General features: G+C 43.9%; 1 protein-coding gene across 9 annotated transcripts in view; it reads right to left on the bottom strand.

Annotated features, from left to right (window-relative positions):
• The window catches only part of SETX (senataxin), a 185,346-nt gene that overhangs the window by 135,067 nt on the left and 30,280 nt on the right, over window positions 1-19,999 (bottom strand). For 8 of the 9 annotated variants that reach the window (XR_015062741.1, XR_015062740.1, XR_015062753.1 and 5 more), the window contains 3 exons: window positions 8,349-8,468; window positions 4,761-4,929; window positions 4,548-4,623 (listed from right to left, as the gene is read on the bottom strand). Coding sequence is in view for 2 of the 9 variants with exons in the window: in XM_085899765.1 (XP_085755891.1) it covers window positions 4,548-4,623; window positions 4,761-4,929; window positions 8,349-8,468 (365 nt within the window). In the remaining 7 variants the exon portion in view is untranslated. Of the gene's footprint in view, window positions 1-4,547; window positions 4,624-4,760; window positions 4,930-5,068; window positions 5,757-8,348; window positions 8,469-19,999 lie in introns of those variants that run through there. The other variant, XR_015062755.1, reaches the window with a different exon arrangement.

Here is a 19,999-nt window from a genome sequence, read left to right as displayed (position 1 = left end):
CAGTGACCTGGAGATCAGCCTGCAACCGGGGCATGGCGATGCCGGCGAGCCGGAGCAGGAGATGCAACCACGGTTGAGTGTTTTCCGTTGGTTCAGAGATGACGACGCCTTTCACGGTGGAGGTCGAAGTGAATGGCCAACCGACTGTGATATGCGTGGATACCAGGGCTGCAGTGTCGGTCATGGGTGAGCAGGCGGCTCGTGGTCTTCGCGGTATTCGCCTGGTCAAGACGGCCTTGTCGTTATACACGTACACCGGTGAAGCGATTGCACCGCTTGCGAGGGCCGACGTCTCAGTGCGCTACCGAGATTGACGCGCCCGGCTCTCGGTGTTCGTTGTACGAGGGGAGGGGCCCGCCCTTTTGGGTCGGGACTGGCTGGTGCACCTCGGACTGGATCTCCGGTTCGTACCTCCAGATGTGCCAGTGCTCTCTTCGAGGCCTTTGTCGAGTACCGAGGGCGAGGCTCTGGCGGCGGGGGCCACGTCGATGCAGCGGGAGCGACCGTTCGTTGCTGCCTGCGGCGGTGATGTGCGGTTCGGGAGCGGCGAGAGCCGTATCAGCTCTCGCGATGAGTTCCCGCGCTTCGGCAGCGTTCGTGAGGAAATGCGCGTCGGTGTTGTTCAGGCAGCTTCAACAGGTGGCGGTGAGCCCGTGGCGTTAAAGGGAGTCGCGAGTCACGACCGAGTCGACAACCAAGAAACGGACTCGTGATGTGGGTTGTGGGTTGTTGTTCATGGCATATGTGTTTTTCCTTGCTCTAGTGATGCAGTTTAACGTTGTTGAAATAAATGCCAGCAGTTCTCGTGTGAAAGTGGATTTGGCGGAGATCAGTCAATGGGGTTGGTATTATGATCAATGTGATGTGGGGGCAAATAAAAAGGTTGGGTTGGCCTTCCATTGTCCCGGGCCGGAGGTAGTTGCTTTGTCATGTGCTGGGAGTTTATCAAAAGACCGCGCTGTACGGAAAAGTGAGTTTGCAATGCTTCGAGTGATGTTCGTAGTGATTTATAACGAGCCTATGATTGCAGTGTGGTTTAAATGGAATTGCTCCCGTCTAGCTGCCGTGTGGGTCTCTGAGATCGACTCGGAACCAAGACTGGTGCCCTGGTCGGCGTTACCCCCACCTCTGGTTGTGAGCGCAGCTCTCTGTGTTCGCTCAAGGCCGTTTAGACGGGCGTTGGCGTCTCAACTGATTGTGGTGCGTGGGTTGTTTTGGAGCATTAAGTGCGTACAGCCAGCGGCGCTGTTCAGCGCCCCCGGCCAAGGTCGATCAAGGCTGGCGCCACGGCTTCCAGACAGCGGGCTTCCGGCCTCGGAATGTTTATCTACGTCGGGTCTGCCTGGGGGGAGTGGGCCGGAGGCATTTGATGGTGCCAGGGGAGGTTGGCTCGAAAGATCGCCACGACCTCGGCGAGGGCCATGTCAGCATGAGCCGCCTGGGGGCGTTTCCGCTGGGTAGGGCTGCTGTGTTTTTCGCCTTGCTGCTTCACATCAGTAACGCGGCCAGAGTTTGGGAGGTGCTGTGTCTTCGGAATCTGGTCGGGGCAGCTCCATTAACCCGCTTTCACGCATTATATGATGTGGTGTGCTGTTATACTTCGCTGTTTTCATTTTATTTTCATGGTTATTCTACCGAGGTCCTTCGTGTTGTTTATGCTTCTTATAATGGTGATCATTTAATAATCATAGTTTTAGGGGGGAGGAGTGTGGTGGAGTCTGCGGGCCTACGGGGAAGGGCATGGTGGTGTGGGAGTGGTCAGAGTGGTCATCGTATCTGCAAGGGATATAAGGTGTGCGCGCCGCCTGAGGCGTCGTAGGAATGCAGTAGTCGAACGCGGCTTGTGCGTGTGCATACGTAATAAAGGAGAGCCGCCGGGCAGAGTACGCCCGCGCTCGCGCTTGTGCAACACAACCCGGCTCGACTGTTCCTCCGCTCGTGTCTGCCTGCTAAGCATCTTCCATTCAGTACATTACAGTACTTTCTTACCAACCGCATGAACTTGAAAGAGTGAATAAGTGTACACAAAATAAATCTTGCTTGACAAGCAGTCACACAAGGGTCAAAGTAAAACTGTATATAAAGCAGAGCTAAAGCTGAGCTTGCCAGAGTTGGTCTATGCAGACTACTGTGTGTTCCCAGCCACTCTCCATATGCACATAGGTTTGAAGTGAAATAAACACTTCTCCACCTAAGATTGGTGTGGACAGAACTCGATCTCAATCAGTGTGGACATCACTCGATCTTAACACAAACACATGTCAGAACAGTTGTACACACAACGACACAACAGAGTTTGTAAAGTAATCTGCTGGCACATCTGCAAAAACATTGATATCCTATTTCCAGAAAATTTGTGAGAACATGAACCAAAAGCAATCACTGAAAACAAGGAAGTACCGCTCACATACGACCTAATGATCCCATCGAGTGTGAACATCGAAAACAAAGCATTGCGACCAGATATCATATTGAGGTACAAAAAAAAGGAGAAGGCATTGCTGATTAAGGTGACAATACCCATGATTTTGTTCTTAGTAATGCAGAAATCAAGAAAATGACCAAATACTAAGACCTCAAGAATGAAGTTAGAAGATCCTGGAAGCTGAAGAATGCCAAAGTTGTACCAGTGATAGGTGGAACTACAGGAATGATGACAAAGAACCGCACAGGGATATTAAACATCGGGGCAATACTCCTGGGTGTTCACCTGGTAGTGGCTTGGGGGGGGGGGGTGACCCACAAAATATATAATGGAGAAGAAAGCAAATACCTATGGATTTTTTTTTTTTATTTCATGAACAAACCTTGGTACATCATGGGTGATAAAGGTTGTGGTCAAGTTTCATCGAAATAGTGTATGTGGTTTCAGAAAAGAAAGCATGCATATTTTTTGGGGGGGGTTGCCCCCCTCCCCCTAAAAAAAAACCTTAGACCCCAATTTTCCTTAATGTCGTGAACAAACTTTGGTTTATCACGGGTGGTGAAGATGGTGGTCAAGTTTCATCGGAATTGGTTGTGTAGTTTGAGAATAAAGCAAATGCATATTTTGGGGGGCACCCCCTCTCCCCATCGACCCTCCTCGACCCCAATTTTTTTTTTTTTAAGTCATGAACAAACTTTAATACATCACGGGTGGTGAAGATGGTGGTCAAGTTTCATCGGAATTGTATGTGTAGTTTTGGAGAAGAAAGCAAATACTTATCTTGGGGGACAACCCCCCCCCCCCAAAATCCCCTTAGAGCCAGATTTTATTTAATGTCATGAACAAACTTTGGTACGTCATGGGTGATGAAAGTTGTCGTGAAGTTTCATCGGAATTGTGTGTATCGTTTGAGAAGAAAGCAAATACCTCTTTGGGGAAGCAACCCACTGCCCCCACCCTCCCGTAAACTTCCTCTGTAGACCCCTTCAGACTGTTTTTTTTTTTTCATGCCATCACGAAAGATGAAGGTTGTGGTCAAATCTTATTGAAATCATATGTAGTTTCTGATAAGAAGTTGCAAGTATTTGTGGACGGATCACAGATGGATGGACGGACGATGCGCCATCCTAGAAGCTCCATGGAACTACTTTTCAGGTGTGTGAAAAACCATCCCTGGGAATATTATTACAAACGAACTACAGTTGGAAGCTGTCCGGAGCTCAGCTACGATCCTGAATTGAGACCTCGGCACAAAACTTTGAGAACAGAAAACTTCACAGCTTGGTCCATGAATCGTGACTTCTTACTGAAATGAAGGTGGATACTTTGAGCCCACCCTGGGAGGACCCCATTCCACATTCTGAAACTAACATATGAAGATACCAATCAACGACACCGACGCCCTTTTATTAGTATAGATGTATGATGTTCACTGAATAATTACTTAAAAGGCTTCACAGGGGCTACATTTTCATGATCAAAATTTTTTTTTGCCAATTCTATCCAATTCAAATACAAGTTGTGATTAAAAGATGAAAACTTCAGTCTGCTTCCTCACATCACGAATGGTGACAGACTATTCTGCTACTTCAAACAGTGATCTAATGTTCATAGTCGAGCATGAACATAAATCGCAGAAAGGGAAGATAAATTGGTCGACCTCAGCAGACATTGATGTGAACTACAAGGACAGCATACAATTGACCTGGAAGTGGTTCTCAAAGATTTTAAACTGCACCCGCCTTCCTCTTGTATATCCGTGGTAATTGAGGCCTTCCCCCCTTCCAACCATGTGCGTGAGTAAATATATTGTTGCAGATCCAGGGGTTCGAGGCTTGCTACGAGAAGAAGCACTCGCGTTCCTCCCGAACGCTCGATCCTGAGGCCGGCGGGCACAGACAACTCAGTGCCCTGGCAGGTTGCTAAGCAACCACAAACGCCAATCGGTACTGCCAATCCTGCAGGGTTACACTACCTCGCGGGATACAGGAAACTTTCAAAGCCATTTAGATGAACGATTTGTGTGAATAACTAGCAACTGTTGGAAAGGGGGAGCAAAGAGGGTAGAAGAAAGAAAATGGGTTAACATTAATAAGGATAAAATAAAATAAAAAAAACTCACAGAAATTGAGGTGTCTGCTCCATAGACAATCTGGCTGCAAGACATAACATCTGGCTGCAAGGCTTCTTGCTTTACTCTGCAATGTCAGACAGACAGCAAGGGGAAGAAGAAAAGTGCAAGGGAGAATAGACTCAGAGGATAAATCAAAGAAACTATAAACAACCAAAGTATTTTCAAAACTTTTCTTGCAAGTCCCAATAAGTCAAGTCATACCTGACAGGTGAAACTTTCTCCACTTCCCTCCGATAGTTGGGGCTATTTATGACCCTGTGAAAGGCATGCATGGGATCCACATTCTGGCCAGCCCAAACTTTTGCTCCCAAACGGTCCAGCATGACCATCAGGCATTGCAGCGTTGGCCAGAAAGGGTCTTGTGACTCATCTATAAAGATGAGTTGGTGGTTAATAAGCAAAACAATGATTTTTTTGTTAATAAGCAAAAGTTGGTGGTTAATAATCGTGTTGGTACAACAGAAAATGTCTTTAAATCATCCAGTGAATGCAAAGCATCCTTTTGTTACCTCTGCCACGGAAGGTGGATGGGGGTTATGTTTTCAGCCCTGTTTGTCTGTCTGTAAACACGATAACTCAAAAAGTTATGGACGGATTCGGACGAAACTTGGTGGACAGGATGGATGCGTGACAAGGACGAATCAATTCTATTTTGGTGAAGATCCAGATCCAGATCTGGACACTATAATTTTTAAGTGATTCTTCACCATTCACAGATGGGGCCAAAAACGATATATCGCACAATATTTCAAAAAGTTGTGGATGGGTTATGACAAAAAACTTGGTGGACGAGTTGGTTAGGTGACAAGAACAAGCCGATCAGATCTGGCCTATCAGTGGGATACAAAATCTAAACTGTTCAGCCTGGTGGAGGTATGCTCTCTACCGAGTGCAGTTCTAGTTTCTTTTGTTTTGAAACTCATTAACAACTTTAGATGTTTATTGGGACAAACTTGTCAACCAATCATGACTTGGCATATTAATGATACAAAATAATATTCATATTTTAATTACCTGCCACCAATGTGACATGAAAAATATAACCAATGACCATTATGCAAATACAAAATATTTTAGTGAAGCCTTCAAACTATTATATGATTGTCTCCCAAAAACAGACCTGTAATTACTTTACGCTTTTGAGCAAAATTATTATTCTTGTTGCAAGGCTTAGCTAATTAAGCCTATTCTATATCCGAGCAGGTCTTCTTGAAAGTCATATAATTAGGAATGACTTGTGGATGCTTACCTGCTTTAGAATACTTTCCCTGCACAGTCTTGAGAAGGACGTGGTGTGAGCCAACTCTTCTGGCAACAAATTTGTAATTTAAAAAAATTAATTTAAATCAAATGGAACACCAAATAAAACAGATACTGCATTTGAGTCATCAGATGGAACCCAAACAAGCAAAAATTAAAGATGAAGTCATCACGAAGAACTTGGATAAGACTCGTAGTTCAACTACAACTACTCTACCCTCAAACCCATCCAGGTGCAGCCAAGTGAGCCTTGTTTAAAAAAAAAAAAAAAAAAAAAAAAAAAAAAAAAAAAAACTTCAAAATAAAAAGAACACATTCAAATAATTAAATAATTATGGATGCCAGTCCACACTGGACAGATCAGATTGAAATTTATAACACCTATTCCCCATCATTACCAGATCATAATTTTGAAGTAACACATCAAATGATGCAGCATTCAAGAGAGAATTGTAAAAATATTTTCCTTCAATCCAATATGGCTGTCAAACCATGTGAACTATTAATTATTCATGAACCCCAAGGCTTGGGGAACTTGTGGATGAAATTCCGCCTTGATCTGTCCAGCCGTTCTGGAGAAGAAGATTTTTAAAGGTTTTTGGGTAAATCCAATATGGCTGCCAAACCATGTGACCTCTGATGTTATTGGTGAGGAACTTTTTGCTCCTCATTGAAAGGCGGTCATACTTGTAAAGTTTTTCCTTGATCTGTTCAACCGTTTGAGAAGATTTTTGTAGGTTTAAAAAAAAAAAAAAAAAATCTGCCTGCCAAACCACATGACCGATGAGATCATTTTTTTGTTTCTGTTGACCAGTTTATCCCCAGATGACCCTCAAAAACTTTCATATTGATCAGATGTAGTGTTGTATGTGTGCAATTCAGATGTCATTATCAAGGCACCTATAACATCATTAAATATACCCATCAGAGATGGGGAATCCCCCGCCATTGAATGAAAAAGGTCATACATATTCCAGATAATGAGGGAGGTGAATTGGAAACAAGACACCATTTGGTCATCATCTCAAAAAAGTTCCCCAGGGGTGAGGAACGTAGTAACCAAAAATAATTGAAATCCGATAAGCGTTTTTCCATTTATTACAAAAAAAACAAAAAACAAAAAAAATTCTTTTCAAGATGGCCGCCCCAGTCGGCCATCTTGGATCTGGCCACGTGCAAAATCAATAGGGTTCTTCCTTTTCAGGTGGTACACGTGTGACTCAAATTTCAAATCGATATGGCGAACAGTTTATGAGTTATCGCACTCACAGCTATAAATGTTGACGCCCAGCCAGCCGGACGACCGCCCCAGTCGGTCATCTTGGATCCGGCCCCGCCCAAAATCAATAGGGTTCTTCCTTTTCAGGTGGTACATGTGTGACTCAAATTTCAAATCGATATGGCGAACAGTTTATGAGTTATCGCACTCACAGCTATAAATGTTGACGCCCAGCCAGCCAGCCGGACGACCGCCCCAGTCGGTCATCTTGGATCCGGCCCCGCCCAAAATCAATAGGGTTCTTCCTTTTCAGGTGGTACATGTGTGACTCAAATTTCAAATCGATATGGCAAACAGTTTATGAGTTATCGCACTCACAGCTAGAAATGTTGACGCCCAGCCAGCCGGACGGACGGACGATAACAATATTCCCCTTCCGCCACGCGGCAGGGGATAAAAACAAACAAACATAAAACATTCCCCATGGGGAGTACTTCACAGGTGCCAAGTTTAATTTTTTTTCCCATGGAGCAGATTCGGAGATGCGGAGGTCCAACATTTTTCCTTTTTTCCAACATGGCTGCTACACTACATAACCTATGACATCATAATTATCATTAAAACATTCTACAAGAGTAGTCGCACCGAAGGTGAAACTTGTGGGGCAATCCCACAAAGCGGTTCCAGAGAAAAGGGAATAACAAAATGCACACACATGTGTGGGATTGATCGCTTAACCCCGCTATTGGTTTGGCGAGCATTGGCTAACAAGTCCATGTAATGAGAGCGATTATATTGAGAAACTAGAACGGCACTCAGTAGAGCACATACCTCCGCCAGGCTGAACACTTTACCTTTTACATCCCACCAATAGGCCGGATCTGCATCCAGACCTGAAATAAAATATACTCCTCTTGTTCTTGTCACCTAACCAACTCATCTGCAAAGTTTTATCACAACCTGTCCACAACTTTTTGAGACGTCATGCTAAATATCATTTTTGGTTCCATCTCTCAATGGTGAAGAATCACTTTAAAAATTCTCGTATCCAAATTCAGATCTTAACCAATTTGTCCTTGTCACACACCCAACCTGTCCACCAAGTTTTGTCCGAATCCATCCATAACATTTTGAGATATCCTGCTCACAGACAGAAAGAAAGACAGACAAACAGGTAAAAAAAACATAACCTAATTTGTTAGTGGTTATCATTTACAACTTTATTACCTCCACTAACAGTAATAAAGTTGCAAACTTATTTTCTTTCGATATATCTGACTGGAAATGCTGGAAGAGAAATTTTAATGGACCTTCGGTAGTCATCTCCATTGCAGACAGAATGGCCTCCAAAATGTTGGTCTGAGGTGCTTGATCAAGCAGGAGCGTTTCCATCGCCTGCTGGTCAAGCAGTGTGAGGAGCATGCACACACCTACACAGTGAAAGAAAACGACAAAAAAACAACAGTGTGGGGACAAGAGGATGTTCAATTGATGCAGTGACGATATAAAGCAATGAAAATTAACAGATGTTTGGGGTAAATATGGAGAATAGATATGCCGGAGAACAATGAAAAAAAGTCAAAAAAAAAAAGTCATTGGTGAATACATTTTGCTTGGGAAGTTGAAAGAACAAATGTTCTACAAAAAAACGTCATGCCATTTGGATGAAGGTTCATGATTGTAGTCATGGGAAACAGTGACTGGGGGTGGTGTGGGGTTTGGAGAAGAGAGAGACAGAGAGACACAGATGAAAGGGGGGAGGAGGAAGAGAGAGGCAGAGATAGGGATGGAGGGGAAGGTGTGAGATGGAGAGAGACGAGGGTGGAGGGGTGCAGAAAGGAAGGAGAGAGAGACAGAGACAGAGACAGAGAGATACAGAGAGAGACACAGACAGAGAGACTTTGAATTTTCTATACAAGCTTAGAAAAAAGTTACACAAAACATACAAAACAAGACATAATAAAAAGGTCAAGGACACAGCAAAAATGAAATAATAACATTATGGTCGACTTTACACGATGCATTCCTGTAACACCATTTCTGCTTAAACAGTTCTCAGATTTATATTTTGGTGAAAATAAAAAATTCTGCACGTAATGTGGCCACGACAAGGGCCTTCAAAACAGTTAAAACATTGTAATCAGCATCAGAGTTTACAAGAAGTTTAGCTTTCCTCGTTTTATAAATTGCAAGTTTCCCTTCGGCTATTTTTTTTTTTTTTGTATACCTTGGTCGAGGCTCGTATGAGAGCTAACACACAACTCACAGCAAGGAGGCATGAGACAAGAGGGGAGGGAGTGGAAGGGACAAAACAGTGCGGAACAGACACATTAGGTGAACTGTGGAAGGGAGAGGGATGGGGATGGGACGGGGAACATGGCGAAGAGAAGATGGACATTACAGGGACTTTCAGGAAGGAAAGCAGGGGAATTGAAGGAAGTGGGCTTGGGTGGATTATCGGGGGTAGAAAAGATCGAGGATTTGGATGGGGGAAGATAAGAGGTGGTGGTGAACAGCTGTTTTGAAAGCCTGGAGGGAAGAATGGGAAAGAATAGAGTGAGGAAGTTTATTCCAAAGGAGGGAAAAAAAAGAGGAATGAAAGAGTGAAGATGAGCAGTGATTCGTGATTTTGGTAGTTTTACCAGAAGGGGGTTGTTGGCGGACCTTGAGCGCCCTGTGGAAATGTGGTGGGGACAAATCGCAGAGAGAGCAGGGGGGGCAAGGCTGGAGAGGAGTCGGTAGAAGACAGAAAGACCACCGACCAACCTGCGGTAATTGAGTGAGAGGCCCAAAGACTCAGCTTCATTGCAGGAGATGCCGATGATCCTAAATGCCCTGGCTTCGACAGCGTGAAGCCGAGAAAGGTGGGAGGCAGGAGCACCAGTCCAGAGGGGAGAGCAGTACTCCATCAGGCTACGGACAAAAGCTTTGTACGTGGTCAGGAGCTCAAGAGGGCCGAGGAAGGACTTTGCACGATGGAGGATTCCCAGTCGGCGACTGACTTTTGAAGCGAGGTTGGAAATGTGACTTTCCCAGGAAAGGTCATGGCAGATAGTGAGACCCAGAAGCTTGAAAGAAAAGACTTCTTCCAGAGGATTGTTGAGAAAGTGGATGGGGGGGTTTTCTAAACGGTCCTTTCGAAGAGACATAGTGAGAGTGTGAGATTTGTCTGGATTGAAAGACATGTTCCACGTGTTGGACCAGTTTGTGATTTTATCCAGATCTGCAGTGAGCGAAGAAGCTGCTGCTTGCCGGTCTGAGGGATGACAGATGGTACGGCAGAGGGTGGAGTCGTCGGCAAAGAGAAATAGAGGATTTTCCAGAGAGTCCGAGAGATCATTGATGAAAACCAGAAAAAGAACAGGGCCCAGAACGCTACCTTGAGGAACTCCAGCCTGCACAGGAAGAGGGGATGAAAGAACTCCATTTAGGGCCACACGTTGACTGCGACAGGAGAGGAAATCTGTGAGCCATGAGTGGAGATGGCCTTGAATACCATGGGAAGAGAGTTTGGTGAGTAGGGCAGGGTGCCAGACTGTGTCAAAAGCATGTGATATGTCCAGGGATACGGCTCGGATTTCCTGTCTGGCATTGAGGACCTCCATCCATTGATGGGAGAGCAGAAGCAGCATATCCAGGGTAGAGTGACCTTGTCTGAAACCAAATTGATGATTGGAAATCAAGCCATTGGAGAAGAGGAAGGATTTCATGTCTGAAGCGATGATGGATTCCATAACCTTGCTGATGATTGGGAGAAGGCTGATTGGTCTGTAGTTACAGGGATCTGTTTTTGCACCTTTTTTATGCAGGGCAGTGATGTTAGCAGATTTCCAAGCAGATGGCAGATGACCTTGGGCAAATGAGAGGGTGAATAGAACAGAGAGAGGGTGAGCAAGAACAGAAGAGCAGGCTTTGAGGACACGTGGGCTGATGCCGTCTGGACCGGTTGCAGAATCTGACTCGAGGTTTGAAAGCAAGCTCTCCACCTTGTCAGGAGAAAAAGAAACAGAGTCCAGGGACAGTTGGGTGCGACTGGGTAAAGTGGGTAGAGATAGTGATGGGTTTAGGACACAAGATTTAGCTGCAAACACCGAGTTTAGACATTCAGCTTTATCACGTGTGGAATCAGCAGTGCGGCCATTTGAGGTAAGGGAGGGGATGGAGGGGGAACATACACCAGAACAGATTTGATTAAACGCCACCAGGATTTTGAGGAGGGAGAGAGGTTTGAGAGTTCAGACTTGAGATGAGAAAGATGTTGTTTTCTGGTTCTCCTGAGGGTAGATACACACTTGTTCCGAGCTTTGTGGAAAGAACTGAGATTGCCCTCAATTGGGTTTGCTTTCCATGAGGCAAAGGCAAGTTGTTTTAGCATAACTGCCTCGCCACAAGCTTCAGTAAACCAAGGGCGGGAGGAAGGGTAGGACAACTGAACACGAGAGGGGATAAATCTGTGCATGAGGGAGAGCAAGTTTCTTTGAAAGAATTCCCAGGATGAGTTGATGTTTGAGAAAGTAGTGATAGGAGACCAGTCTGTAAGTTTGATGGCTGCTCGGAGACCCTGCCAGTCGGCTTGAGTGAAATGCCAGACTCGACGGCGGTGAGGTGGTTCTCTGATAACAGCCAGAGAGATGTCCACTTTGACAAGGACGTGGTCAGAAGAACCAATTGGAGCGAAGGAAGAGCAGCAGATATTGTCAGGGAAATTTGTCAAAATCAGATCCAGAAGAGATGGAGTACCATTGGTTGAGATCCGGGTCGGGAAGTTGACTGATTGAGTCAGTCCCAATGAGTCGCAGAAAGCTTTTGCTGAGGTGCCATGGCAGGTGAGAGAGGTACCCATACCTAGCCAACTGGCGTGATGACAATTGAAGTCACCACATAAGAGGAAGAGAGAGTTTGGATGAGAAGATAGAAGATGGTCCATGTTTTCGGAGAGTGAGGTGTAGATGGAGTCATCACTGTTCGGTGGACGGTACAGTACACATATAAACATGAGGTGGGAGTGGAGGGGAAGCCAAAGCAAGAGGTATTCCTGGGGGTGTGGGGGAGTGAGAGCAGTGCATGGAGAGTGAGGAATAGAGTCTTTGATGAAGAGAGCAACACGTCCACCAGGACGAGGCTCAGGTCTGTCATACCGTAATAGGGAGTAACCGGGGAGAGATACTTGGGAGTCAGACACGTCTTGGGAGAGGAAAGTTTCTGTTCGGCAGATAATGTCTGGTTTGTCAGTGGCAACCTGTATGGAAAGATCCGAAAGGTTTGAGCGAAGGCCCCGGATATTTAAGGTCCACACTTTTAATGAAGAGGTAGGGGAGGAGACTTTGGGTGCAGGAGGTGGAGGGGGAGGGTAGGACAAGGGACGAGGCGGGGGGAGGTAAGGAGGGTTGTTGAAAGAGTGTGGGGTATTGCAGAATAGCGAGGGGAGGGGGCCGAATGAGGAGGAGAAAAGGCTCTGTGGTGCTGGGGGAGAGAGGGACAAGAGACAAGGAAGAAGGCAGTTGAGGATTTGAGGAGGTGGAGTGAAGAGATGGAGGTGAGAGGGCAGTGGAGGGAGGCAGCTTGGTGGATGAGAGGGGGGCAACTTTGAGAAGGATGAGTGAGGGGGATGAAAGGTGGGAGAAAGGTGAGGGGGGAATTTTTGAGAGAGGTGAGAGGGAGGCTTGGAGGGAGAAGAGTGGGATGGTTGCTTTGAGAGTGAGAGTGAGGGGTGAGGGGGGTGAGTTGGCACTGAAGTTGGAAAAAAAAAAAGAATGGTTGATGGAAAGCGAACATCCATGGCAAACTGTGGTTTTTAAAAGTTTTAGGTCACAGATGCGATTTAACACAATTCTTGATGGATGCAATGAAGGCGAATTCAGAGAATGGAGAGAAGAAGCGCTGTAATAGTTGGATTTTTTAGGCAAGGAATGAAGGAGAGGTCGAAATGAGAGCAGTCTGTTAAAATAGCAGAAGAGTAGTGCATTGTGAAACAGTAAAGAGTACCACATGTGTGAGAGAGGAAGATGAAGCATTATAAGATCGTTTTTGTTGTTAATATTGCAAAATGGACAAGAGCGGAATCAACCTGGTTTTTGGAATTTAGCGGCAATCCAAAAATAAAAGCACGTAAAGAAAATACAATTTTCATGTGACAGCACAACTGTGATAAAAAGGTAAAAAGTGGGGTCCAGTCTTGCACAGTCAATGTAGGCATGATATAAATCTTCAGAGGCCATACAAAAGGGGCATGAAATGGAATTTAAAACTTTAAAATGATGTAATAAAACGTTCGTAGGTAAAATCATATGTACAATTCTCTAAGAGATATCAACAGTCCGTTTTACGATCGGTGGGACATACAAGGGAGCCCATTGTAGACACATGGGGGGGGTGGGGGCGGGGGCAAATCACCTTCCATCGGGATCCAAAACTATCTTTGCACACACAAGGATGCCGTATGGTAACACAAAGGTGGTACAGGCACTTTTTAGCAACACTAGGAAGTGGAGAGGAAGACAGGATCATAGTTTCTGTTAATGCCACTGATGTTATACATAACTGCAGAAAGAGGGGAACATGGATTGCAGGGACAACGTTGGTGGTATCAAAATGGAGTCCCAGACTTCTGGAGGTACGCAGAACCTCCTGGACGAGCTGGGAGACAGTTCTTAAAGAGCGCATACCAACGGTAGTCGCAATATGCCCGACTGAGTGCCATGTTTTATTCTCGTTCCGCAGATCTCGTATGACACGTACGCCGGAGCTTATGAAGCATTGTATGCAAGCACGTGATTGAGGTATGTTAGGAAAAAGTGGATTGTAGAAGATCGGCTCGTCGAGAAAGTTGTTGTTGTAGTGAGCCATAACTCTGTGCACTACAAGAGGCTGCCAGGCTTGCAACAGGTCTTGGTAAAACAAAGGCAATGGAAAGATGTCCACATGTTCCAAGTCCATGAGAAAAAGTTCCTGATTGAAGTCGAGCATGCCAGCCATTTTCAGCAAATGCTTGGCAGTGGGGCGCCATTGGAGTGATGTGGAAAAAAAACAAAGGGTTGGACAGTGGTGACTCGAAAGGCCATTAGTCGGTTGAGAACGTCAATAAGACCATGGCCACCATCTGCCAATGGAAGGTAAATGACTTCAGCTTGACCCAATGTTTGCCACCACAGAAAAAAAAACAAGCAGATGTTTCTGGATAGTCAGAAACAGTGCTTCAGGAGGGTGCAAGGCAATCATTTTGTTCCACAAGGAAGCCAACATGTTATTGATCACTAGTGCACGACCGCTGTACGACAAGGTAAGTAATATATTCCTCTCCACTTCTCTAGTTTTTTTTTTACAATTTTGTTAACTGTATTTAACCAATTATTAGCCATAAAAGCTGGGGTGCCAATGCACACACCTAGATAGCGGATACCTTCCTTCTCCCACTGCAAATTTCTGGGAAGATGAGGCAAACCAACAGCCAGGGTATGGCCAATCCATAGAGCTTGATATTTGTTCCAATTTATTGTAGTTGTGCAAGCCGAAGATAATTTTTCCCAAGTCATTTAATAACATGGTGACATCACTATTATGCACCACAACACACACATCATCTGCTTAAGCTGAGATAACAATTGGCCTTTCAGTTGGCATCACAGGAAAACCTGGTAGACTGGCACGAAGGCAAATTAAGAGGGGTTCAATACAGAGGGAGTAGAGAATGGCCAATAACGGACCACCCTTGGTGAACTCCTCTTCCAACCATCAATGGTGCACATAAGCTATCGTTAACTTTAATAATGCTAAAAACATGATTATACAACAATGAGGATCCAGGATATAAAAGTTGCTCCAATACCAAATATTTTAAGGTATAAAATACATATTCATGGCGCATAGAATCGAAAGCTTTCTCTTGGTCCAGTAAAAACAAGCCAGCATTCTGCTTTTGAAGAGCACAGACATCCCACAAGTCCCGAATTAAAAAAAAATATTATCATGAATAGACCGGTTTGGAATACAAAAAGATTGATCAAAATGAATTAAAAAGCTAAGAAAAGGCTTTATACGATTTACAAGGGCCTTGGAAAAGATTTTGTAATCCGCACAAAGCAGAGAAATAGGTCTCCAATTCTGCAAGGTCTGGAGATCTCCTTTCTTCGGGATAAGGCACACGACTGCACGGCGACAACTTGGATGGTAACAAACCATCTTGTAAACTAAACTTGAAAACATCTAAAAGAAAAGTGTTGGTCCAAGCAAATCCCAGAATGTTCTATAAAATTCAACAGGTAAACCATCAGGGCCAGGTGCTTTATGATCATGAAGGTCATTAGGAGCTATTAAAAGTTCATCTACAGTAAAATCTTGTTCTAAAGAGTGTTGTTGCGATTCTTCCAATTGTGGTAGATTTGTGGGTAAAATTGTGGGTAAAATCAGACATTGCTCATTCATTACTTTTCTTTGTGGTGAAAACAATCTTGTAAAAATCCCGAATAAAACACTTCAACTGAGCATTGTCTTCAATAACTTGTCCATCACTTGAACGTAAGCCCAACAGTAAACGATTCGACTTTGTAGTTTTTTTCAAAGTTAAAAAAGTCTTTGCAGCAAGTTTCTGAAATCGACAGACCTTTCACTCTTCGTCGGGTTAGCACTCCGAGAGCATCTTCTTTAATCAAACAATTCAGTAGGGCTTGTTTCTCATAAAGCCACCGGCATCATACATCCTTATCAATATTAATCGTGCTATCTTGTAAATTAAGGATTTCTTTCTTTAAAATACTTATCCTGGCTTGCTTTACATTCGTGAAGTTATTCCTATATTGCTGACAGAAGACTCGGATTTGTGCTTTTATATAATCCCACCAATGACAAAGATTTGTATAATCGTTCCGTGATTCTAGAATTCGAAGCCATTTTTTTTAAAAGATGATTTTAAAATGGAATCATTTAAAAGAGAGGTGTTAAAAGACCAATGAGAAGTTTTCCTCTGAAGACTAGGAAAAGAAAGATGCATTTAATTAAAAAAATGATCAGAAAAGCCAGAGGGAGTGATGTCAGTAAAACGTACACGGTTTAAAAAGGAGAGACCAATGTAAAATTTATCAAGCCTTGCAAGCGACGTGTTATTTAACAAGCAACGACACCAAGTAAATTGTTGAATGTTCCCGTGCTGTAGCCGCCAAACATCACTAAGATCATGTTGTAACAAAAGTGTGGACAAAGGCTTAGCACTAGCTGGGTGAGTTTCAAGGCTGTTCCGATCTCTGACTGGATCTAATGTACAATTAAAATCACCAACTAAGCACAATAGGGTATCGGGGGGTGAGATGATTAAGAAAAGTGAAGGATTCAGTGAAGAAAGCTGTCCTGACTGTACCTGTCACTTGGGGCATAAACATTGACAATTAAAATCCACTGGCGGTTATATATAAAATCAATCACAGCTAAATATCCAGGAACAATTTCTTTAAAAACAAGAGAGGAGATGGGAAGACGTGCAGAGATACAAAAAGCAACACCGGCACTCACGGAGGCTGCGTTACTAAAAAAAAAAAAAAAAAAAAAAACCAAGTGCCTTTCAACTTCAGCCTCCAGTCTGCAGAGTTTCTTGTAAAAGAAGAATATCGACCTTTACATTATTAATTAGCTTCATCGTTTGAACTTTACGTAAATAATTACGTCCTCCATTTATATTTAAACTTGCTATAATCATAACAAGAAGTTTTTATGCATTCAAGTGCTTCCTTGCTTTAAGAATATATATATTTTTAGTCTCTTACAAGAAGCGCTGGAAATGGCAGCAGCTTCCAGGTTCTTAACAATCATTTGTGCTTTCTGGACAAAAATAATTTAGATCTACTCGCTTCTTACGAGTAGTTTTTTGTAAAAAAAAAAAAAAAAAAAAAAAAGTCTGAGATATCAGAAATAGAAATTTCAGAATCATCAAGACTACTATCTGGGGGGATATCCTCGCCAAAAGAACTCGACAGAGAAGAGCAACCGTCTGAATGATAGTCCTAGTTTTCCTCAGGGCCTTCACCCATTTGCTCAATCTCCATGGTTGGTTCAAGAGGACAAAGATGTAAGAGGAACACTTTCAGCGGTTACATGCTTGGATGTGTCATTAACGATAGTGATGGCAATGTTGCTATCTTTAACAGGAGCACTACAAGGCTGAGATGACTCAGAGAGTATGGAGGGAGTAAGTCCAGTCTGGGGGGGAATAGTTGGAGGTTGCAAACCAGGGAAGGAAAGGGGGGAAGGAGGTGGGGGGGAGCAGCGATGGAAGAAGAAGAAGAGGCATGAGGGGCAAGGGGAGGGGGAGGGAGAGAAGAGCAAATGGGGTAAGGAGGGGGAGGAAGGGGGGAAACAGGTGGAGGGTGGAAGGTAACATTAGCGTCGTTACATAACATTTTAGAGGTACCAGGTGGTTCAGAAGAGGAACCAACTGATGAAACCGAAGCACATGGGGCCTGTGTTGTGGGGTAAGTCCCCACAACCACCTGTGCGAAGGAGCGAGGAGCCGCTGAAGCAGCGAGGATTTTCGATCAGGGCTCAGCGGTGCTTTAAGAAGGGGAAAGAGATCTTTTTGTACTTTTAGTAATCAGAGTAGGAGCAGGTGCTTCATGGGAAGCTTCTGCTTCTGTAATGGGAGCATTATCTAGGATGGGGAGTTGTTGGGATGAGGAGCCTTCATTACTTGTTTTATTCGGCATGTCTTTGGGGAACAATCGTTTAACATGGCCAAATTCACCACAACTATAACACACAAGGGTTTCTGTGTTTGCATATCCCATATAAATATGTCCCTCGATTTTTAAGGGAAGGATTGCCTGGAAACCTGAAACACCTGGTGGTAAGATCATGTAAACAATCTGACAAAACGACATAATGTGTTTAAAATTATCATTCAGACTACAAAACGGAATCATTGTTAATGGGGATACAACCGTATCGTATCGTTTTAACTGGGTTACAATCTGATCACATTTAAAGAAAGGTGGTAAATTTGAAATCACAACTTTTTTGCGGGAGTATCCAAAGGGGAAAAAAGGAACATAAATATCGGGATCAAAGAAAACTCCACGCTCGACGACTTGAGCAACCATCGGCACTTGAGAAACGAAAAAAACAATCTTTTTGTTCATACGGAAACCGCCTTAACATTTTCAATCCCGATAATCTCACCTACACCAACAATTAGCTTCTCCATGTCGATCTCTGACGGAAGAATACAAACAAAACCATGTTTACGGGTTCGTGCTTCAAAGGAAACATACAGGGAACTTTCACCCGCCATGACTCTTCAATGGCCGGATGTATAAAAAAATAAATCGGCAAACACGATTCAAACTTCGATGGGTTGCGAGAAAACAAAAACAATTTAAACAAAAGGAAAAAGTATAATGAACAAGCCGGTAGGTGACGAGGGATTCGCTCGGATATGATGCTTTTCATTCTGACCGATCGACCGACGGAGATTCATTGCCAAGACGTATTGGTTCACATACAATTGTTCCTCTGCCTGGCAAGATTTTTCCTATTGCGTATTTTGCCAACTGGCACTCCTCATAAAAAATGATGGTAAATAGACACCCTATTTTTGAAGGACTACCATTTGAAAAATAATCGGTTTGCTGGTTTGTGCTGTGGAGCCTCGCGTTGCAGACACACACACACACGGAAAACCAGATAAACTTCTCTCAATGCTCTTATTTGACCACACCTCCTTAGCCACACAATATTTTTCATAAGCCACGCCCACTTTTCATAAGCCACGCCCACTTTTCATAAGCCACTCCTACTTTAAATAATAAATAATTGGAGGTGGTGTTTGTAATCATGGAATTGTTTTCGGTAAATAAATAAATAATTGGAGGTGGTGTGTGGATCGTGGAATCGTTTACGGTAAATAAATAAATAATTGAGGGTGGTGTGTGGATCATGGAATTGTTTAAGGTAAATAAATAAATAATTGAAGGTGGTGTGTGGGTCGTGGAATTAAAAAAAAATGACCGTTTTTACAGCCATTTTTCCCTGCTGTGCAGGGGTTTGGCTTTTTTTCTTGAGGTAATGTTTTATGGCCGGATGCCCTTCCCGACGCCAACCCTGGTCGCCTCTTACGACACACAGGGATATGGTACACCTATTCTTACCGGGGCATACACCGGGACCAGTACACTGGCACTCATTTCGCCGACCTCGGAAGGATGACAGGCTGAGTCAACCCCCTGGTGTTAATTCAGCAGCCAACGGGGCTTGAACTCAGGACCCTTGGATCCCAAGCCGCCACCCTAACCACTAAGCCAACACCAGGCTGGTCGTGGAATTGTTTTCGGTAAATAAATAAATAATTGGAGGTGGTGTGTGGATCATGGAATTGTTTTCGGTAAATAAATAAATAATTGAAGGTGGTGTGTGGATCGTGGAATCGTTTTTGGTAAATTAATAAATAATTTAAGGTGGTGTGTGGGTCATGGAATTGTTTTCGGTAAATAAATAATTGAAGGTGGTGTGTGGATCGTGGAATAGTTTACGGTAAATAAATAAACATTATTAGAGATCCACAAAGACAGAAATGCCGGTGATTCCATTTATTTTGGATCCTTTTCACTTTGGTCAATAACGTTTGGATCGAGGAGAGATCAAAGGTGGAACGACGGTGTCGTTCCTTACAAACACTATACACACCTTAAATGACGGTAAATAGACACCCGATTTTTGAAGGACGATCATTTGAAAAATAAAACCTAAATCAAAAATCGGCTCGAGTAAAATTTTCTGAATATCTCGAAGTGTTTAATTCCAAAGTCTCGTTTCTCTACATTCAAAACTGAAGGACAAGTATTGAAAATACTGTATGCGGTTTTTCGGCCGCTGCACAGCAACGGGTGGTTGTGAGGCAACGAAATTCAAACGCGCACCTTCCCAGACCATATGGCACCTGTTGGCAAAGTTTCATCGAAATCGGTTTGCTGGTTCGTGCTGT

The sequence above is a fragment of the Eptatretus burgeri genome, chromosome 1, assembly GCF_056783735.1.
Source record: "Eptatretus burgeri isolate ZD-2024b chromosome 1, Ebu_testis_v1, whole genome shotgun sequence".
NCBI classification, from domain to species: Eukaryota; Metazoa; Chordata; class Myxini; order Myxiniformes; family Myxinidae; genus Eptatretus; species Eptatretus burgeri.
Note: the sequence above shows the minus strand (reverse complement) of the source record. Positions and strands in the feature narration are given on the sequence as shown.